Source organism: Sphaerodactylus townsendi, linkage group LG12 (genome assembly GCF_021028975.2).
Source record: "Sphaerodactylus townsendi isolate TG3544 linkage group LG12, MPM_Stown_v2.3, whole genome shotgun sequence".
NCBI lineage: Eukaryota > Metazoa > Chordata > Lepidosauria > Squamata > Sphaerodactylidae > Sphaerodactylus > Sphaerodactylus townsendi.
In genome coordinates this window covers 39,729,893-39,749,716 of record NC_059436.1, presented here as the reverse complement: position 1 = coordinate 39,749,716, position 19,824 = coordinate 39,729,893, and the positions used below count along the sequence as shown (strand labels likewise).

General features: G+C 45.1%; 1 protein-coding gene across 5 annotated transcripts in view; it reads right to left on the bottom strand.

Annotated features, from left to right (window-relative positions):
• The window catches only part of KCNT1 (potassium sodium-activated channel subfamily T member 1), a 174,494-nt gene that overhangs the window by 67,862 nt on the left and 86,808 nt on the right, over window positions 1-19,824 (bottom strand). For 3 of the 5 annotated variants that reach the window (XM_048512780.1, XM_048512782.1, XM_048512781.1), the window contains exons 2-4: window positions 9,684-9,763; window positions 3,640-3,736; window positions 2,114-2,173 (exon numbers count right to left, since the gene is read on the bottom strand). In XM_048512780.1, the coding sequence (XP_048368737.1) occupies window positions 2,114-2,173; window positions 3,640-3,736; window positions 9,684-9,763 (237 nt within the window). Of the gene's footprint in view, window positions 1-2,113; window positions 2,174-3,639; window positions 3,737-9,683; window positions 9,764-19,325; window positions 19,368-19,824 lie in introns of all 5 variants that reach the window. The other 2 variants (XM_048512783.1, XM_048512785.1) reach the window with 1 other exon arrangement.

The following is a 19,824-nucleotide window of genomic DNA, read 5'->3' as shown; positions in this document are numbered from 1 at the left end:
TTACCACATTTATGAAAACGTGCTTTCTGGCCTAAGAGTTTTGTTAAGCAGATTATTTAAGTAAATTTCGGCATGGACAATGAGCTATTTGCAAAATTACTCGAACTTGCTATGCATGCTAATATCTTCCTTACTAGGATTTACCATTTTCCCCTCTTGGCTGGCAATGGTGCTAACCTGAGAACAAAAGTATTTAACCTGGGTCAAAAAGACACAGATGACCTACCTCTTGCTGTGCTAGAGATAACTGATGCACACACACAGCAAGAGGCAGGCAATTTTGTGATAAACAGTAGAAAGAGGCTGGGACCCAGAAGGTTTTCGGTTCAGTTTCTAAGGAGTCTAGTAAGGAAAAGTTGAGATGCTGAAGGGCTATTGCTAGTCAGAGCAGATAACACTGAGCCGGATGAATCAATGGTTTGGCTCAGCATAGGGCAGCCTCACATGGTCATGTGGCTAAAGTAGGGTTGCCAGCCTCCAGGTGGTAGCTGGAGATCTCCCGCTATTACAGCGGAGCTTCAGGTAACTGAGATCAGTTCATGTGGAGAAAACGGCCACTGTGGAAGGTGGACTCGATGGCATTGTACCCCATTGAAGTCCCTCCCGTCCCCAAACCCTACTCTCCTCAAGCTACAACCCCCAAATCTCCACAATTCCCAACCCAGAGCTAGGCCAAGGGTCTTCAACCTGTGGCTCTCCAGATGTGCATGGACTACAAATCCCATCAGCCCCTGCCTGCATGTCCAATAGGTCCATGAACATCTGGAGAGCTGCAGGTTGCAGATCCCTGAGCCTAGGCCAACACTGTGGTAGAGCTCAGACATTGCATACATGGAGTGTCCCCATTCAGTCCTTGGCATTTCTAGAAAAGGATCTCAGGTGTCAGGAAAGAATTTTGCCTAAGAGTTCAAAGAGCTTGGGTGCTGTGTGGTTTCTGGGCTGTATGGCCATGTTCTAGCAGCATTCTCTCCTGACGTTTAAAAATTGCAAGGTGGTCATATGCTGGTCTAGAATGACTGGAATGTAACAGTCAGCAGAATTGTAAAGGTCGGAGCCTCTCTGTCTGGGTCTGCAGTGATTGGCATGTAACAGTCAGCAGAATTGTAAAGGTCGGAGCCTCTCTGTCTGGGTCTGCAGTGATTGGCATGTAACAGTCAGCAGAAGTGAAAAGGTCACAGGCCAGGATGATTAGATCATCTAGCTAATGATTTGCTGGACAAAACTATATAAGAAGACTGCATACCCAATTCAGTACCTCTCCTTCACCTTCAGGTTCGGGCTCAGATTGTTGTCAGAGTAGAGAGTGGATAGTTATTGTTATTTTTGTTCCTTTGAGAAACAAGAGATAAAGTATTCCTGTTGGAACTAAATCTACTGTCTGAGTGTTTCTTTTTCTTATACTGCAAGCAGTTACCTCCTGTTCTAGCAAGGGTGAGTTGGCACCTAGTCCTTCCGCTGTGCACTAGGCCAACATCACCTTCATCTGTAGCTGGCATCTTCAGAGATCCTCTGAAGATGCCAGCCACAGATGCAGGCGAAACGTCAGGAGAGAATGCTGCTAGAACACGGCCATACAGCCCGGAAACCACACAGCACCCAAGTGATTCCGGCCGTGAAAGCCTTCGACAGTTCAAAGAGCTAGACATATCTCTTCCTATTCAAACAAAAAGGGCCCTCCAGTAAGAAGCAGTGGTACCCCACACTCCACTTCCCAGGGGAATGAAGCCACAGGAGAATACACTAAAAATGACCCTGCCTTTATTAGCAATTTGGACCACTTTACCCAAACAGCAGAACCAACTTTTCTCAGCTGCACCATCTACAGGTGAGGACCTTTTGAATGGGACCTTGCAAATAACTTCCACGCATGTGGGAAAAAAAACTAAATATGTCTCAGGGTCAGCTTCTGCCTGGTCTTCTCCCTGATGTGCTACGTTCCTATAAGCAGGGAGGCGTATTTCTGTCAAAGGGAAGTACTTAAATGCAGAACACCCCTCCTGCAATCTGAAAGTGGGCTCAAGCATTTTGCTTCTCAGTTCTGTTGATTGCAACAAATGGCTCTAAATAAGACCAAGTCACAAAATTACCCCCAGGCAAGTTTAGAATTGCTTACCAGTTGATTTCTGTCCAGGACTGGTTGAAGCTTGTGTAATTGTGCTTTTCACATTCCCAGCTGGGAGAGGGAGAAAAAAAAACACATTTTAGAAGGAAAATATACACAGTGATAAGTAGGAAACGAGGGACAAAACTAGGATTTGTTTTGCCGTATCCGACTCTTGTTTTCCGTAGACACACAACAGCTATGGAGAATGAAGTTCCCAAGTGCCTTAGGGTCCCAGTTTAAATCAAGACTGTAGCGTTGAGAGCTTCAAGCTTTCTACCATTTTCCCGAACCAAAAATGGGGCCAGGATCCAACTTGGGGAAATTATTTGCTCAAGGGGGGATGGGCTGCATGTGCACTGTTCTCTTCTCTGACTGGTTTCACCAACTGAAATTGATACCCCTTCCATAAGCGCTTATCACTGGAAGGCCCTTTCCGCACAAGCGTTTTATGGCGCCCTGGGGATGGCAAAAACGCCTTCCCCAGGGAGCCATTCGCACAGGGGGTGCAGCTGCTTTGCAGCCGCGCTGGCCCTTGGGTCGCCCGACCGGCGCGAAGCCGGCATTTCCCAACTTCGCCCGGGGAGCGAGGTTGTTGGGAAATGCCGACTTGGAGCCGCTGCCGTGCGAATGGCAGCAGCTCCAAGGCGCCCTCCCCCCACTCCCACCCGTCACTTACCTGGTCCCTGGCCCTCCAGCGCATCGTTGAGGCCTGGGGACACGCCCCCCTGTCCTGCGATGCTCAAGCAGGCGCGCAGGGCAGGGGGGCATGTCTCCAGGCCTCGGCGATGTGCCGGAGGGCCAGGGACAAGCCGGGTCGGCCGGGCGACAGCGCTCCACGGCGCTGTCATCCCAGCCGGTTCTGGGACCATCCATGCCGACGGTCCCAGCGTCGTCGGGTCGGTGTGGATTATGCCGACCCAACCCCTTCCGCCTCTGTGCGGAAGGGGCCGAAGATAAAAGCAAAGAGAGAGTGTTGGCTGTTGTTTTCCTCCAGGGCTAATGACAGTCAGTGAGTAAAAAGTTGTATCTGATCAGCAAAACCATACAGAGAATGGTTCAACCACTTCCGTCCCCCACCCCGTGGCCCCGATCTAAGCTGGGGCTCCTCACAGCTTCTATTTCCATTAAAAAGCACACTGGGAAGATTTCCTTGCATTTCATCCTGTTTAGGCCAGCCCATGATGGGAATGAGATCTACCCAAATTGGACATCTTGAGTGGAAGACCTTAGGCAGGGGTGTCAAACTCACAGCCCTCCCGATGTTCATGAACTACATTTCCTATCAGTCCCTCCCAACATGAGCACTGGCTATACTGGCAAGGGCTGATGGGAATTGCAGTTCATGGACATCTGGAGGGCCACGAGTTTGACATCTGTGCCTTAGTGACACATCCAGTTGAGCCACGCCTACTTGCAATACTGTGTGGTCCCAAGGAACCTCTCAGATCACTAGGTAAGTCTACACAAGCCCACGCACAAGCCAGGATGACATAAAGGCAAAGGGACGTAGCATTCCAAAGAAAGACCCTCCTCACCATCCTATCCGCTGTGGGTCATCAAGCAGAACACGGACAATGTAAAGAAGGCAGGTAAGAAGCTTCAGAGAAAAGTTGAAGAGCCGTATCCTCAGACCTGCAGCAAAGGAGGGGAATGAAAGTTATCCGGGAGAATGAAAATATACACACAAATTGTTTTACGGTGATGTACGGACCCTGACCTGGATGACTCAGGCTAGCATGATCTCGCGGCCCTCCAGATGTTATGGACTACAGTTCCCATCATCCCCTGCCAGCATCATGCTGGCAGGGGATGATGGGAAGTGTAGTCCATAACTTCTGGAGGTCTGCAAGTTTGACACCTATGTCAGATCTTGGGAATGAAGCAGGGCTTGTTCCTGTTAGCACTAGGATGGGAGACTTCAAAGAGAGTTCAGGGTTGCTATAAACAGGCAGGCAATTGCAAACCACCTCTGAATGTCTCCTTCCTTCAAAGCACATGAACACACTTGGACTGGATGGCGCTTGACACCCCCACCCTCATGGAACAGTGGCTGGCAAGTAGAACCAGGGATGGGCAGACGTGCTCTTTTCCACTCTTTCTGTTGTCTGTGGGAGCCTTGTTGTGCTATCCTTTTTGCCAGCTGGGGTTTCTAATTTATTTCTCGCTCTTATGATTCTTTTACACCCCTCACAAGCCACTGGCACAAAACTAGATTTTAAAAATGTGTAAACTGAAGGGGAAAAATTTAGGGCGAAGAAATGGAAAACAGTGTTCAAATAAACACTCACAGTTTTGGTCTGCACATAGGATTTTTTTTTTAAGTAGAATTTTCCAAAACACAAATATTGGATGTGCAAAATTTGGTGGCAATCTCAACTACAGAAAGTCTGGCTCATTCCGCACATGCAGAATAATGCACTTTCAAACTAGTTTTGAAGCTGTATCTGATCAGCTTCTTTGTATCTGATCAGCTTCTTTGAAGCTGTGCAGAATAGCAAAATCCACTTGCAAACAGTTGTGAAAGTGGTTTGAAAATGCATTATTTTGCATGTGCGGAAGGGCCCCCCCGAGTTGGGTGAAATGAGATCTTATCTGATGTGAAATGAGTTGGGTGAAATGAGATCTTATCTTATTCTGTTGGGACAGAAAATCGCCCTCCCGTGTATCTCTTGCTTCCCACAACCTCCCGTTCCTCAAACATGCATTACTCTTGGCTTGGCCAGTGCATGGGTAATGCAAAACCATAGTTACCATTGAAAAGGGAAGAGGGAAATTAGGTTAGAGGGGAAGAGAGGGAGACTATTGGTCCTTCCCTGGCTCCTGCTGTCTTAACAACAGTGATCAGATCAGCAGCAAAATGCCTGTAACAGAAAGCTCGGCCTAACAGCTTTATTTGGGTATAAAATTTCTCCGGAGACCTGTTCAAGGCTGCTCCAAAAATAAAAACATCACTACAGAATCATAAACACAACAACATAATGACCATCGAGATGAAAGCAAGCCATAAAAAACCAAACCAGGGGGTAAAAGCAGCATAAAACAACAGCCTCAAATGAGATCCGTAAAACAGACTGTAGGCTAGAAGCAAGCAGTAAAAACAACCCATGTTTTTTAAAGGAAGATTGAACCTCTAAGAAAAAAGCCAGGACGAAAAGAGATGTTTGGGCCAGATAACTCATGGATGGTAAAGTAGGGTGTGCTCCAGTCTAAAGTTGAAGTGCCACCACCGGAAACACCCTATCGCTGACCGCAACCCGCATCACCTCTGCAACCAGGGACACAGGCAGCAGGACTTGGAATGACAAACTTCATTGGTAGGTTGTCCAGCATGAGAGCAGGCAGACCTTCAAACAGGTTAATTCAGAGATGTACCATTCTCATGGCTGGCTCAGCACAATAGGTGGCCCAAGAAGCTCTTTAGGGCTTTTGAATTCCAGGTTGCTAAAGAACAACCAAGCCAACAGCATAAATAAACTGACTGGTTTTTGTATTGTTTGCATATATATCGATAGTACTTTGTTTGCATGCTTTGGTCCATGGGGGAATGAAAGCATCGAATAGGATAGTGCAACAAATGAACTACAAATAAAGTCCTCAATTTGGATCTTGCCTCCATCTTGAATTCTGTAGGTGGCTTCAGCCAAGCCATTCTTTCTCTCTGAAATATGGGGCAGCCCTGAGCATCCTGAAGGAATGGTAAGAATGAAAAAAGTAGTGGAGCTATGGAGCCATACTCATCATTCTTTACGGTTGTCTGGGGCCCTTTCCGCACAAACATTTAAAAACATTTTGAAGCAGGAAATGAAACGTTTCCTCCATGGAGTTTTGCACTGCTTTCACCCTAAACATTTTACTTCCAGCTTTGAAACATTTCAAATGAATCCCCCTTTAAAAGGATTCTCTGGGTGAAATGTTTTGGAAACGTCTTCAGTTGCCGTGCAATCTATTGACTATGCTTCCCACGCGTCTCAGCTTTTCTGAACTTCCTCCTTGGCGCCATTCTCTGAGATCACTCAGTTCCCTGTGCCTGTTTATTTGCAGCATTTCTGTTTGTTCTTTTAATGGCGGGGGGGGGGGGAGCAAACTTCGAAGCATTGAGTTACGGAGGACAGAATGCAGACTGAGGCTGTGAAGCACTGAAGCACTGATTCAACATAGAACTTTTAAAAAGAGGGGAAAATCACATAATGGTGGCCAGGAATTTTGGAGGGGGTGAGTGTAGACAGAGGTCATTGTAAAGTGGGGGGGGGGGGGCTGAGTCTTGAAGATGTTTTAGAAACGTTTTTGGGGATCTGTGCGGAAATGGCCTGGATATCTAGCAGAAACGTCTTTTTTTTGTGGCTCAACTTCAGTCAACTGGTTTGTCAGCCACTAGTTGTTAATCATAACTTTCAAACAGCGACATTTCTCTACCTCGCTATAGAATGAAGAAAACCTCTGTGCTTCATTATGAACAACATATATTGCATCAGGAACATTTTTTAAAAAAAGCCCCTTCAGATAAACATGAGGAGGTAGGGGGAAGAATTCAATCACAGGCACGAAAATGTTTTTCGTTATATAAATGTTGCATTCAGGGAACATCTGCGTTCAACAACATTTAAAACAGCTAGCGTAGTGTTGTCAGGAGGACCAACTCACACAATAATTTGTTCTGCTTATTAGAACAAACCTGCCCAAGGATCCTTTATCTGGGTCAGGACCAACAATTGCCCTCATGCTGAAAAGGTTCTACAAAGCTTGCTCAATTCCCTCAGGCTGTATCCTCCCATCCCATGCACTTGTAAACAAACAAAAGGCCAAACAGTAAAACAAAGACGCGCACTTCAGTGTTTTAATATTATTTCATACTCTGTGAGCTTCAGGCCAGCATTTACAGGCCTGCTCTCTCTGGAGGGGAGAGGTTTGGCTATAACCTGCCCTTCTAAGGGCAGTAAATTCCTTGGAATGCTTTAAAGTCTGTGGCTGGAACTCCAGAAATGGGGCCCTAAAAAGGAGCTGAGAGGGTATGGATCAGAGCTACAGCACAGAGGAAGGGAGCAAACTTTCCCCCCAGCCCCATTTTTCCAATCAAATGCACCTGCCACTGGCTTCTTTGAACCCTGATGGCAGAGGGAAAGACTATACTGGTAGAGCCTTAAAGTATCTTTGGGAGACGGTGTTTTCATTCAACAAAATGGCACCAGGGAGAAGAATCAGTTAATCAGAAAAAAAAGAAGAGTTGATTTTTATACCCCACTGTTCTCAACCTTCAAGAAGTCTCAAAGTGGCTTACAAATTCCTTACATTCCTCTCCCCACTGCACAACAGGTACCATGTGAGGTGGGTGGGGGCTGAAACAGTTCAGAGAGAACTGTGACTATCCCAAGGTCACCCCAGCAGGCTTCATGTGGAGGAGTGGCGAATCAAACCCAGTTCTCCAGGTTAGAGTCCACTACTCTTAATCACTACACCATGTTGGCTCTAAAGAGGGAGATGGGGAAATTGGCCTCTTCCAGCACTTGAGATGTCACAAAATTCTCGAAGGGGAAATCTGGGGGAGGTAACTTGATCTTGTTAGATCTCAGATGCTAAGCAGGGTCAGCCCTGGTTAGTATTTGGATGAGAGACCTCCAAGGGTCACTACACAGGTCACTATGCAGAGGCAGGCAATGGCAAAACACTGCTGAACATCTCTGGGCTTGAAACCCTCACGGCTGCGACTTGATGACGAAAAAAAGAACAAAAGCAAACACTAGCATAACTGAATATCAATGTGAAAAAAATAGTCTGGGGACTTCTCTCTCTCAACCCTCTTCCCCCCAAGTTAAAACAAAAATTATTTCTGAAGAAATTTAGCCACACTGCTGGTCCCCATGAAAAGAGGAAGGTGAATATAAAGACCTGGCCACAAAAGGCTGGAATATGAGAGACCACTAGATGGCAGGATTGTTTCTCAACAGCACTCTCAAAAGAACGGAAAAGAAAGGCTTCCAGTGAGCAAGGCTGGGTAATTAGCAGCAACGATTTATCACCCAGGTCCATAAGCATGTGTGAAAACTGATGAATCACCCTCCATGCGAAACAAGCTGCCACATCCATCAGCTGTAAAAAAAAGTCCCCATAAATCAAACAGGTCAGCTCTGTCAATTTAATTCCTGCTGGGGCTAGATGGGTAATAAAATCTAACATGAGCTTTGGGGCGTTTCAAAAGCAGTCAGAGTGCCTGGCATCTTCTGCCTACTCCTCAATGTAACTTTTAAAAAAAAGAAAAGCTGGCATTTGAGGTCTGCTTTCCATGCTACGGCAAATACATTCTTATCAGTTCACAGCAACAAGAACAGGTATTATATGCAAGGTGAGATTCAAAGAGGCCCTTTCACTCACTCATGGCAAGCAGGGACATCTCTGTGGAAAACAGTGCCTAAGGCAAGCACTGAAAACTCTTCTCCCTCACCTGCAGTCTGCCTAAGTTCAGAGTTGACAGGTGGACTTCAGAGGAGGTGAGCACAGGTGAACACTGAACCTGGCTGGGCTGAGCCTGTTGGTTTGGCCTGGCCAGGTCTAGCTTTAAGCTGTGGGTTCCTCCTTGGTGGGAAAGAGGCCAGGCACTTGAGGTCACCCCCTTCAAGTGGTACCCAGGGCACTTGCCCTGGCTGTCCATCGTAGATATGCCTCTGACAGCAAGGCACACTTTGTAAGCCAAATGGAACCTTTCATGAGATGAAGACTTAAAGGGAGAGGTCATGGTTCATTGGGAGAGCAGAAGTTCCCAGGTTCAATCCCGAACATCTCCAGTTTAAAGGATCCAGATAGCAGGCATATGTAAGACTTCTGCTTGCTGACCCTGGAGAACTGCTGCCAGTCTAAGCAGAAAATATTAATCTTGATGTACCAATGGTCTGATTCAGCACATTGGTAGCATCTGTGTGACTCCTTCCATGACTGGACAAAAACTCATTTGGTTCAGTCCAGCCATACCTTTTTGTTCTAAGAATCTACAGAAGCACACAATACTATTAACAGGTCACCAACTAAAAGCTAGACTAGTTGAACAAGGATACCAATTTCTTTTAAGTAAAGCACAGAGCTCTTGTTCTCCATTATTTTTTGGAATTACTCCCCAGAAATTCTACCCTGCTACTTACCTGGACCAACTGGTAAATTATAAACTTAGATGGGTTATGACCAGAGCAAGATGTAACTCCTTTCCCTCAGCTTTACTCCAAGGTCATTTTTTCTAATATCGCTCATCTTGAGCAACGCTGCCTTTTCTGTCTCCATATACCAGACTCGCTTGCTCATGTCTTGCTTCACTGCCCTAAACATAATAATCTTAGATCTGACCTGGTTGCATTATTTACTGCAGGATTTCCGTCTCTTCCAGACAAAATAAAAATGATTAAGTTACTGAATAATCCCAAGGTAAAAATACCTGAAACTGTAGCCATGTTTTGCATGCCTTGTGCATGTTTTGCATGCCTTGTAATATTGGTCTTTTAACTAACTTTATTTAGTTTTAACTGCTTTGGGTTTTTTCTAATGTCTATTAAAGGTTTCTCAAAAACTGAAATCAGGTCAGTGCAAAAAAAAAACTTACTTGATCTTTGGTTCTTGATGAAAAACAGCTTGAGGCGCTCCTTGAATGTATTTTCATTCACGTAAAACTCCACTTGAACCCTGAGGGAGGATAAAGGAGAACAGACAAAATGAGTCAGTCAGAAATGATAATTTACAGGGACGCGGAGGAACTATGTCAACCCAAGGAGTCAACAGTGGCTCCCAAGTGCCCAGTTAAGTACTCTGAACCAAACCAGGAACTTAAAAACAAAAGAGGGGAGTATATCCCATGCATCAGAAACAAGACCACAAAAATTCAGAACCCCAAAATCTGAGGCGAAATGTAGATAAGCATTTTGTCTGTGGTCCTGGTCAGACGTTACTTCCTTAAAAAGCCTTTTTTAACTTAAGCAAAACACAATAATACATTTTTTCTCACAAGCATCAAATCATAGCATCTCAAGTTCCAGCCAACAGAAAACAACTGAATCATTATAATAATAACCATTACACTCATTATAATAAAAGTTACACACATAAGACTTCTAATCTGACATTTCTACTCGGTTTCACATGAAAATGATGCAGATAGCTGTCAATTGTGGATAAATACAATCTGGAAGAGATCTCTCTTTCCCCACTACTATTTATAGACTGATTGATTGATTCATAGTCCATAGACTCCATACAATTTAAATAAATGAATAGAAGATAAACTAGCAATATTATAATTGTGTGGAATTTGAAACAGCATAAAACAGTACTATTATCATATGATACAAAAGTATAACATCCCCTTAGGGGATGAGGCGGCCTATAAATCAATCAATCAATCAATCAATCAATCAATCAATCAATCAATCAATCAATCAATCAATTCGTTATCTTAGCCGATCTGATTCTTGAGGCTTGAGAGAAAAACTTTTGCAACATCTGAAGTTAATTTAAAAACTCTGTCCTCAAGTAAGTATTTAACCGTTGACAATTCAGAACTGAAAGATCAATCATTTAACCATGGGAATAACGATTTCTTATGAGGTAAATAACACAGAGAACTGTTTATAGCTCAGCCACATTAACATCACATTTCCAGATCAATGGTCCATTTCTAGAACCAGTCTACTGCAAACAGACAATTACATGGAAAAAGGTACAAAGGCTTGAAAGGGGCATCAGCCCAGACCCAAGCGGACATCGTTGCTCCCCTCCAAGAGTGCCCAACAAAATTTGTGCTTAAAATTTCAGATTCTGAATAAATCTGTAATCAAAATACACAACCTGCATTTATAGTCATAGGAACCACTGATTCTAGCTGCAGCACTTTGAAATAATAGTGCCGTACTGACGATCTCTTGGCCATCAGGCCACGCACATTCAGTGCCAGGACTGGCTCATGCCAATTCACAGTCTTTTAAAAGCTTGTGCGCACATAAACGCAATTGTAAATTACTTTGGCTGGAGACAGGCAGTACGCACTGGAAACAGACCGCCACTACACAGTGCGCAGAGTCATGTCGTTACTGTGATGTTTTCTTTGACAAAAGCAGCACACACGCTTTTCTGAATACAAATCAAGGGCATGCTTTACTCACACTCCAAAAGCTTATCTTTTGCAGTGTGAACAAGTAAGAATAACCTGCTGATAAAGGCCCCCACATTTTCTGTTTCTATAAGAATGAAGGACTGGAAGAATGAGAGAGCAGAACAGTGATCCATACAGAAACACAACAGACCCCCTCTCTGCAAATCTCCTGCAATTTAGTATCAGATCGAATTATCTGTCTACACTCTGTGCAACAACACAAGATACAAAATCAAAGCATTGATCAGATCTGACTAGCAAGGTCCTAAGTAGAGATCTCTCATGTTCTTTGCTACCGGATCCTTTTGAATGGAAATATTAGGATTGAACCTGTGATGTTCTGTATGCAAAGCAAATGCCCTTCCGCAGAACCACAGTCCCCTGTCATGAAGAGCTGACTTCATAAAAGCAAGGCCAGAGCAGTATGTCATGCAGAGAAACATTGGGGAGCCTCCTCTGTGGAGTTTTTAATTACAGTGGAGCCTCGGTTTTTGTCGACATCGGTTACAAAATTCGCTGCAACTTCTGCACAAATTCACTGCGTCTTTTGCATTTCTCCTGCTCTGACTGCATAGCCTCGGTTTTCGTCGATTCCGGTTTTCATTGGGTGTTTCCGAATGGATTACCAACGAAAACCGAGGTTCCACTGTATGTCATTTACTTCACTAGCAGTTCTTGCCAGACACTAGCATGTCCCGCTATATATTTTGAAAACTCCAGCAATATCAAAACAAATAGCAGTAAATGGTTTGCATATATCATAAAACACTTCCCATTCTCTTGGGCCTGACTCTTCCACTTGTGTGAACGAGATGGTTAGAATGGCCTGTGCCACTTTGAACTGCAAATGAAGCATCACCTTTTGGAACGCTCCTGTATGTTCAAAAATCTCTGCACACAGGTCAGCAAGCAAAGCACGCTGAGGGGAATCTTTCACCCTGCTGTGAAAGTTCTCTTATTACATGAACACTTTTCACACAAAGGAAAGGTGGATTCCATCACCTGAAGCATGGAGTAAAGCAGTCCATCCTCATGCAGGTGTGAACCAGGTCTTAACTCCAGTTTCCTGTCTCCTGCGACTGAAAACCTCAGAGTAAGCAAACAAAACTTTGGCTTACTGGAGGTGATTTTTTCCCCTCCCAATGCTGCAGATAAATTCAGTAATGTTAGCTTGCTTTCTTGGGAAACACAGAAAGCAAAACCAAGATGCTTGCTCTATTGCATGCACAAGTCAATTGCTGCCTTTGTTAAGTATTCCCCCCCCCCCCGGAGAGCCTCAAGAGGGGGCTGGTGTTCTGCTACGGGTACCCTCTGAGAGATTTCCATTTATCAGAGTCGACAAAAATTAAACACTGCCTGTAAGAAAGCGACAATTCTGAATCAACGTCACCCGCTTTGCTGAAAACATTTGCATGAATGACGGAGAACCGTAAAGGAATCCATCTCAACGTTAGGATGGTTGGATGGTTGATGTATGGTACTGCAGTCTTGCTACAAAAGTTGTCAGGATAAATTGAAAAAAGAAATCAGAATGTACAGACTGTGGTGGATTCCTCATGGGTCAAAAACAGCAGTGTGAAAACAGTGTGAAAGCAGTGTAAACCCTTTTACATTGTTTTAAACCATTTTACATCGTTTTCACACAGCTGTTTTTGGCCATGTGGAATCCACCTATGTATCTACAAAAAATGGTGCCTGGGGCAAGGACTGAAATTGTGTGCCCCCCCCCTCCAGTCTTAGGCCTTCAGACATGTAGGGGGATTTAAGCCCACCCCACCCCCCTCTCAGGCTTCTACTTGCCTGTTTGCCTTTTCAGCGAGCTTGGAGGCACCCTGGGACTTGGGTATCAGGACAGTAAAGCAACTGTATCTCCCTGAGCTGATAGCCTCCAAGAAAGGCAAAGGTGATGAACACATCCTCACTAGAGATTTAAACACAGATCTGTTGGGTGTGCTTGGTCGTGCACAGGCATGCACACGTGAGTGCCAAATTTGGGGGTGGCACTAGATCCCTGCGTGGTCAAGGTGGGTGCAGAACCTGGCAGGGTCCTGAGACACGTTTAGGCTGAAGAAGGCACGGGCTCTTGCTCTTCTGTGTTTTGCAGCCAAACAACCCGATCCTAAGAAAGCCCCTCTGACTTCCCTCACACACTTGCCTGCTTGAATCCCAAGGAAAAAGGAGGAGTCCCAAGAGTTTAACAGAGCAGTGTAAATTAAATAAAAATATGGCTGCAACCTTATGCACACATAGCAGTTAAAACCCACTGGACTCAACAGGATTGACTTCTGGGTAAACTTGTGTAGGATCAGATTGTTAATCCCATAACAAAATCCAGGGAGAAACTTGGGCCCTTTCCACACTAACCCTTTAAAACGTTTTGAGGCAGGAAACAAACATTTCATCCATGGAGTCTTGCATTGTTTTCATTCATTCATTCATTCATTCATTCATTCATTCATTCATTCATTCATTTAATTTTACCCCCTTTGGTTCCCAAAATGTTTTATTGGCAGCCTCAGAATGTTTTCAATGAATGCCCTTTCAAAATGATTCTGTAGTTGAAACATTTTCAAAATGGCTTCATTTGCCTTCATTCGCGATTCCTTTAAGACATTTCCCATGCCTCACAAAATGGTGGCCAGGAATTGCTTTTGTGAGGGGTGGGGGGAGTGCAGACATACATCATAATAAGGAGGGATGTTAAAATGTTTTAGAGATGTTTTCACGGATTTGTGTGGAAAGAGCCTTAAGAGGAGAATTTCAGCTGACCGTGAGGAGAGAAAGAAACAATAGAGTTGAAAAGTCTGATTAAAATGTCGTGCTCAGAGATTTGCCAGGACTTGGGCAAGAGCCAGGCGAGGATGCCAAACTGCCACCAGTTTTGCAATGATTTATATGCATTGTTGGAGGAAAAGCAGGAAAGAGAGATGGAGTGAAAGATTCTTTTCTGCAAGTACGTAGAATGCATCGGGGATGACTTTATGAGGTGACTGGCACTCAAAGATGTGTCTCAAAGACGTGCCTTTTGTTTCCCTGTTTTAAAATTATAGTCTACAAAGGCTCAGCATTACACACTGCAATTTTAGAAAGACTACACGTAGTTGAGGACCACTGGCCCACTTCGGGTTGCCAGATCCTCCTTAGCTGCCAGTAGGGATGGGGGTGATGAGGGGTAAAGTTGCCACAAAAGATTGGAAAACTACCAGAGATTTGGAGATGGTGCCTGGGAGGACAGGGACCTCGGGGAGGGGGTGGGGGGATGGTACACTGCCATAGAGTCCACCCTCCAGACCAGCCGTTTTCTCTGGAGGAACTGATCTCCATAGTCTAGAGATGAGCTGTAATTCCACAGGATCCCCAGGTTTCTGGCATCCCAGAATTAAAACTTCTCTCCAACTTACAGAAATTATGCATGCATCTTTCTTCTCAATTCTTTAAGTTGCCAGGGGACAAGCCAGAGATGTAAGCAAAAACTTCCGAAATTCCCGAAAACAGAGGTGTGGACAAAGTGGACGCGATGCAACTAGGCACAGGGGTGGCCAACCTATGGTGCTCCACAGTGGTGGAACTCAAATAATTTAACAACCGGTTCTGGTGGTGGGGTTCAAATAATTTAACAACTGGTTGTTTACAAGCACCATTTTAACAACTGGTTCTGCCTAAGTGGTGCGAACCTGCTGAAGTTCACCACTGGTGCTCCAGATGTTCATGGACTACAATTTCCATCAGTCCCTGTCAAAATGGGGGTTTGCTTGCTAGAGCATGTGGAATAGAAGAAAAGATCAGAACAGTAAAAACTGTTGGCTGCGTCCTCCTTTAAAGATCTGTGTAGTACCTCTGGATTGTAAACTGACAACCCTATTCACATCAGGAAGACAGTGTTTCCACAGCTGGATCCTTGTTTTCTTACGGGTTTGCCCTGACGTGTGGTCTACTCTGCTTTACTAGAGGAATTTCTAAAATTATTTCTAAGACCTGAGTCAGTATACTATAGGTTTCAGCTGCTCTGCAGCTTACACCAATGTGCTGCCTGCAGACCTGGATAAAACCCCGCAAAAATTGTGTGGATATGATTGCATTAAGATTCTCTGTGTGGGATATTTTATTGATGGCATATGTGCTCCTGCATAGCAGTAATAATGCCATGCAAAATAGAACATGCTACTGTCACAGCACTTGAGTTACGGCACTTGGTGGGTGGGATTCATGCACTGGCATAATGCCCATTGGGCAAGATGGGCAGCTGCCCAGGGCATCACCTTGTGGGGGGGGGGGCATCAAAATGCTGGGTTCGTTTTTGGGTATTTTAGTGGTTTTCCATTTTTGGCCTGCAGGGGGCGCAGTTTTCAGGATAACAGCACCAAAATTTCAGCGTATCATCAGGAGACTGTCCTTATGCTACCCCCCAAGTTTGGTGAGGTTTGGTTCAGGGAGTCAAACGTTATGGACTCCCAAAGGGGGTGCCCCTATCCCCCATTCTTTCCAATGGGAGCTAATAGGAGATGGGGGCTACAGTTTTGAGGGTTCATAACTTTGGCCCCCCTGAACCAAACTGCACCAGACCTGGGGGGTATCATTAGGGCAGTCTCCTGATGAGACCCTGAAAGTTTTGAGACTGTGCCTTCAGAAATGTGCCCCCCCCCAGCCTGCAACCCCCATTGACAGCAATGCAGAAAACTCAATGCAGAACAAAGATTCTTGGGCAAATTTCGGGATGTTCTTGAAGGGAGGGCATTCTTGGACGTATCAGCACCAAACTTTCAGGGTATCATCTTGAGACTGTCGTGATGGCAACCCCAAGGTTTGGTGTAGTTTGGTTCAGGGGGTCCAAAGTTATGGACCCTCAAAAGGGTATCCCCCATCTCCTTAGCAAAGAATGTGGGATAGGGTACCCCATTTGAGGGTCCATAACTTTGGACCCCCTAAACCAAACTGCACCAAACTTGGGGGGTCCCATTAGGGATAGTTCCAGATGATACCCTGACGATTTTAGTGCTGATATTATCCAAAATGCGCCCCCTTCTAGGGAACATCCTAGAAATTTGCCCAAGAATTCGATTCCTGTAATTGGAGTAATTTCTATATTGCTGTCAATGGGGGACATTGAAGCACTGGCCAGGGGCGGGGGCACATTTTATTCTGAAGGCACAGTCTCAAAACTTTCTTTAGGGTCTCTATCAGGAGACTGCCACTGATTGATACCCCTCTAGGTTTGGTGCAGTTTGGTTCTAGGGGGGGGGCAAAGATTATGGACCCCTCAGAAAACCGTAGCCCCCATCTAGTAATAGTCTCCACATTGGAAACAATGAAAGGGATGGGCACCTCCCTAGGAGTCCATAACTTTGGACTCCTTGAACCAAACCTCACCAAACTTGGGAAGTAGCATAAGGACAGTCTCCTGATGATAGGCTGAAATTTTGGTGCTGATATTTCTATAAATGCACCCCCTGCAGGCACCAAGTCCTGGTGAAAAAAAAATTTGGTCAGGGTGGAGTAGCTGCCCATGGGGGGGGGGGGGCATCCAACTCAGGTTTTGCCCAGGGCTACAGTTTGCCCAGGGCTGCCTTGTTATGCCCCTGGATTCATGGGCAAAACTTTATCCACGCTTGGATTCCTCCTGGCCTAACCTTGGGCAGAACTGGCAGCATGTACTATTTCAGCATCACAGCAACTTCCATTTATCACAGTTACAACCCATCGTGTCAACATGCTCTTTAACAGTGTTTTATCATTGCTGACATGCATGGCATGATGACAAAACAAAACAAATCCTGAAATCTGAGACAAACCACAAATGGTTTTGTGGAAAGTTTGGAAATCTGCAACCAAACTTCAATGGATTCCCAAAATATTACTTCCACTTTGCAAAGACCAGCAAGCAATTCAGAAACCCAAAATCCACAAGAAATTTGGATGAGAATTTTAGAAATATAACCCAAACATTTTCATCTTTAAAAATCTAGTTTGTCTCACAGTCATGTTCAGCCAACACGGTGCAGTGGTTAAGAACAGGGTACTCTAATCTGGAGAGCTGGTTTAATTTCTCACTGCTCCACATGAGCAGCAGAGTCTAATCTGGTGAACTGGATTTGTTCCCCTGGTCCTCCACATGAAGCCTCCACATGACCTCTCTCAGCCCCACTTACCTAATAAGGTGTCTATTGTAGGGAGGGGAAAGGAAAGGAGTTTGTAAGCTGCTTTAAGACTCCTTACAAGAGAGAAAGATGGTATAAATCCAAACTTTTCTTCTAGCTATCAGTGAACAGACATGCCCCAGGCTAAAGCAAGGAGAAAACCCATGGGGCCTTTTGTAAATGGAGTGATTGGCTTGGTATCTCCTCCACCCCCCAAATGATTTCTGCCATTTGCCCAGTTCCTTTTTCATAGCTGATATAGCGGCTTCCACCTCTATCGACTGCCTTGTCACAAACAGATAGTTCCACTGTGCTGCAGAAAACCGAAGTGTTAACACAGTCAGTAACATCCCCCCTCCCGATGTGCCATCGCTGTATTTCATGAATTTATTGAAGATGTATAATAAGCCAATGAATTTCCAAATCTATTTACCGAGTGCAACTTTTATAGCCAGAGACCAGCAGCTCCCCTGCAGTCAATTACAAGCACTACATTCGCCAATAACTCAGTGTCGGCCTGCACTATTCCTCCAGCTAGAGAATCAAATGAGCTGCTTCTGAGAATACATTTGGAGACAAATTTCCATTAGATTAGTGCTAGGCAGATGGAAGCCCAGAGGCCAGATCTTGTCCCAAAAGCCTTCCCGCTGAGCTCCTGGGAGTGAGCTCACATTCCTTATTTTGTGCCCAATCACGTTTCTTAACTATGAATGGGCCTCTGCTTTTCAAGCTTGGCTTTGTAAAAAAAAATTGACTGCAAATGCCAGGGGTCTGCAATCTGTGGCTCTCCAGATGTTCATGGACTACAAATCCCATCAGCCTCTGCCAACATGGCCAGTTGGCTGATGGGAATTGCAGTCCATGAACATCTGGAGAGCCACAGGGTACAGACCCCTGGCATATGCGTATCACACATTTTTAAGTGCTTTTAATATCCTGTTTATAAGGAGTTGGGTCCTACTAGCCTGCAAAAGAAGGATGCTTCTTTCAGAGGTGGAGCGCTCACAGGGACATGTGGGGGGTCACATGTCCCTGGGCTCATGCCAGCTGGTGACTTGGGGGGCGGAGAATTCCCCCCCCCCCCATTTCTCCCCTCGGCCATGCCCCACCAGGCTGCTCTTTCGGCTGGCAGAGCCTCCTTCAAACCTTTCCTCACACAGCATTTAAAAACATTTGGGGAACACTGTAAAAGAACCACGTTCATCGTGTAATGACTATAGCACTGAATGGTGGTTAGTATGTGTTAATGAGCCTCCAAGGAGGAGATGAATTCTTTAGGAGCAGGCTCAGCACTGGGGTATGTTCCCCCCAAAGGAAAGGTTCCCCCGGAGATCTATTTGTTCACAAAGAATGTTTGTTTTCATGTAAGTCTCCATTTGTTTCAAAGAAATATCTGGAATCCCGTCCCTCCAAAGCCAGCATCGTCTTCCAAAAATTATATTTTTGCACACACTTCTTAATGTTTCCCCATGATGATGAAGATGCATTTCCTCTCAGAAAATGACAAAATGGTGCCATTAAGGTAAGCTGTGGGCAGGAAGCCAGCACACACAACCACAGAAAGCATTACCACCAAGGAATACATAAATAAATACTAGGTAAAAGACTGTCAAGTTTGATGAGTGGGAGAAGAAATGAACCGTTCCATTCCATTCCTCACATCCTAAGCTGACGGATCATCAGTCATTCTTACTTGGCTACCCACACACCCTGGGATCCTGGGATCTGTAGTTTTGTGAAGATCCTTCCTCACACAACTACAGCTCCCAGAGTCCTATGGAGTGAGAAGAGACTCCTAAATCAGTTTATCGTAGCGATGTCCTGACGCAATAGCAGATTATGCCCCTTTACACCGACACGCAATTAAAACAATTCCCAGTTAACTCCACCGGTAACAAATGGCGAGTTTCCCCTGAGTGAAGGCCCAATGCAACCTTGAAGCACATGCAGTTTGAAGCTAACTTACTGTGAAAGGGAGGAATCCATACTGAAATCTTCATTGTGCGGCCTACAGACACAGGGCAAAAGGAGTGTTAACAAGACAGGCATACAACAGTAGAGCATCATGGGGGTTCTTGCATACCCCTGGTAGAAGTGGACACGAAACAATCTATTGCACCAAAAGACAGGAATATCCCAGGGCTGGTTCAATTGCGATGCAGGACTCTACTTGTGCTCTGTAGTGAGAGGAAGAGGAGTGAGTGTTTGTTATTGCTCCACTCCCCTAGAGCACCAGCTCTGCCTCCTATGCCAGAGAGCATCAATGCATTGCTACAGCATTCAGTTTGAGCACATGACTCTGACTGCATATCACAAGTTGGTTGTGGATATACCTTAGCTTTTATTAATGGATCTTATCTGCTCTATGTATGATCTTATGGGTCTGTCCAGTCAGGCATTACAACATGTGAATACCTTATGGCAGAGGTGTCCAACTCTGGTGCTTCAGATGTTCATGGACCACA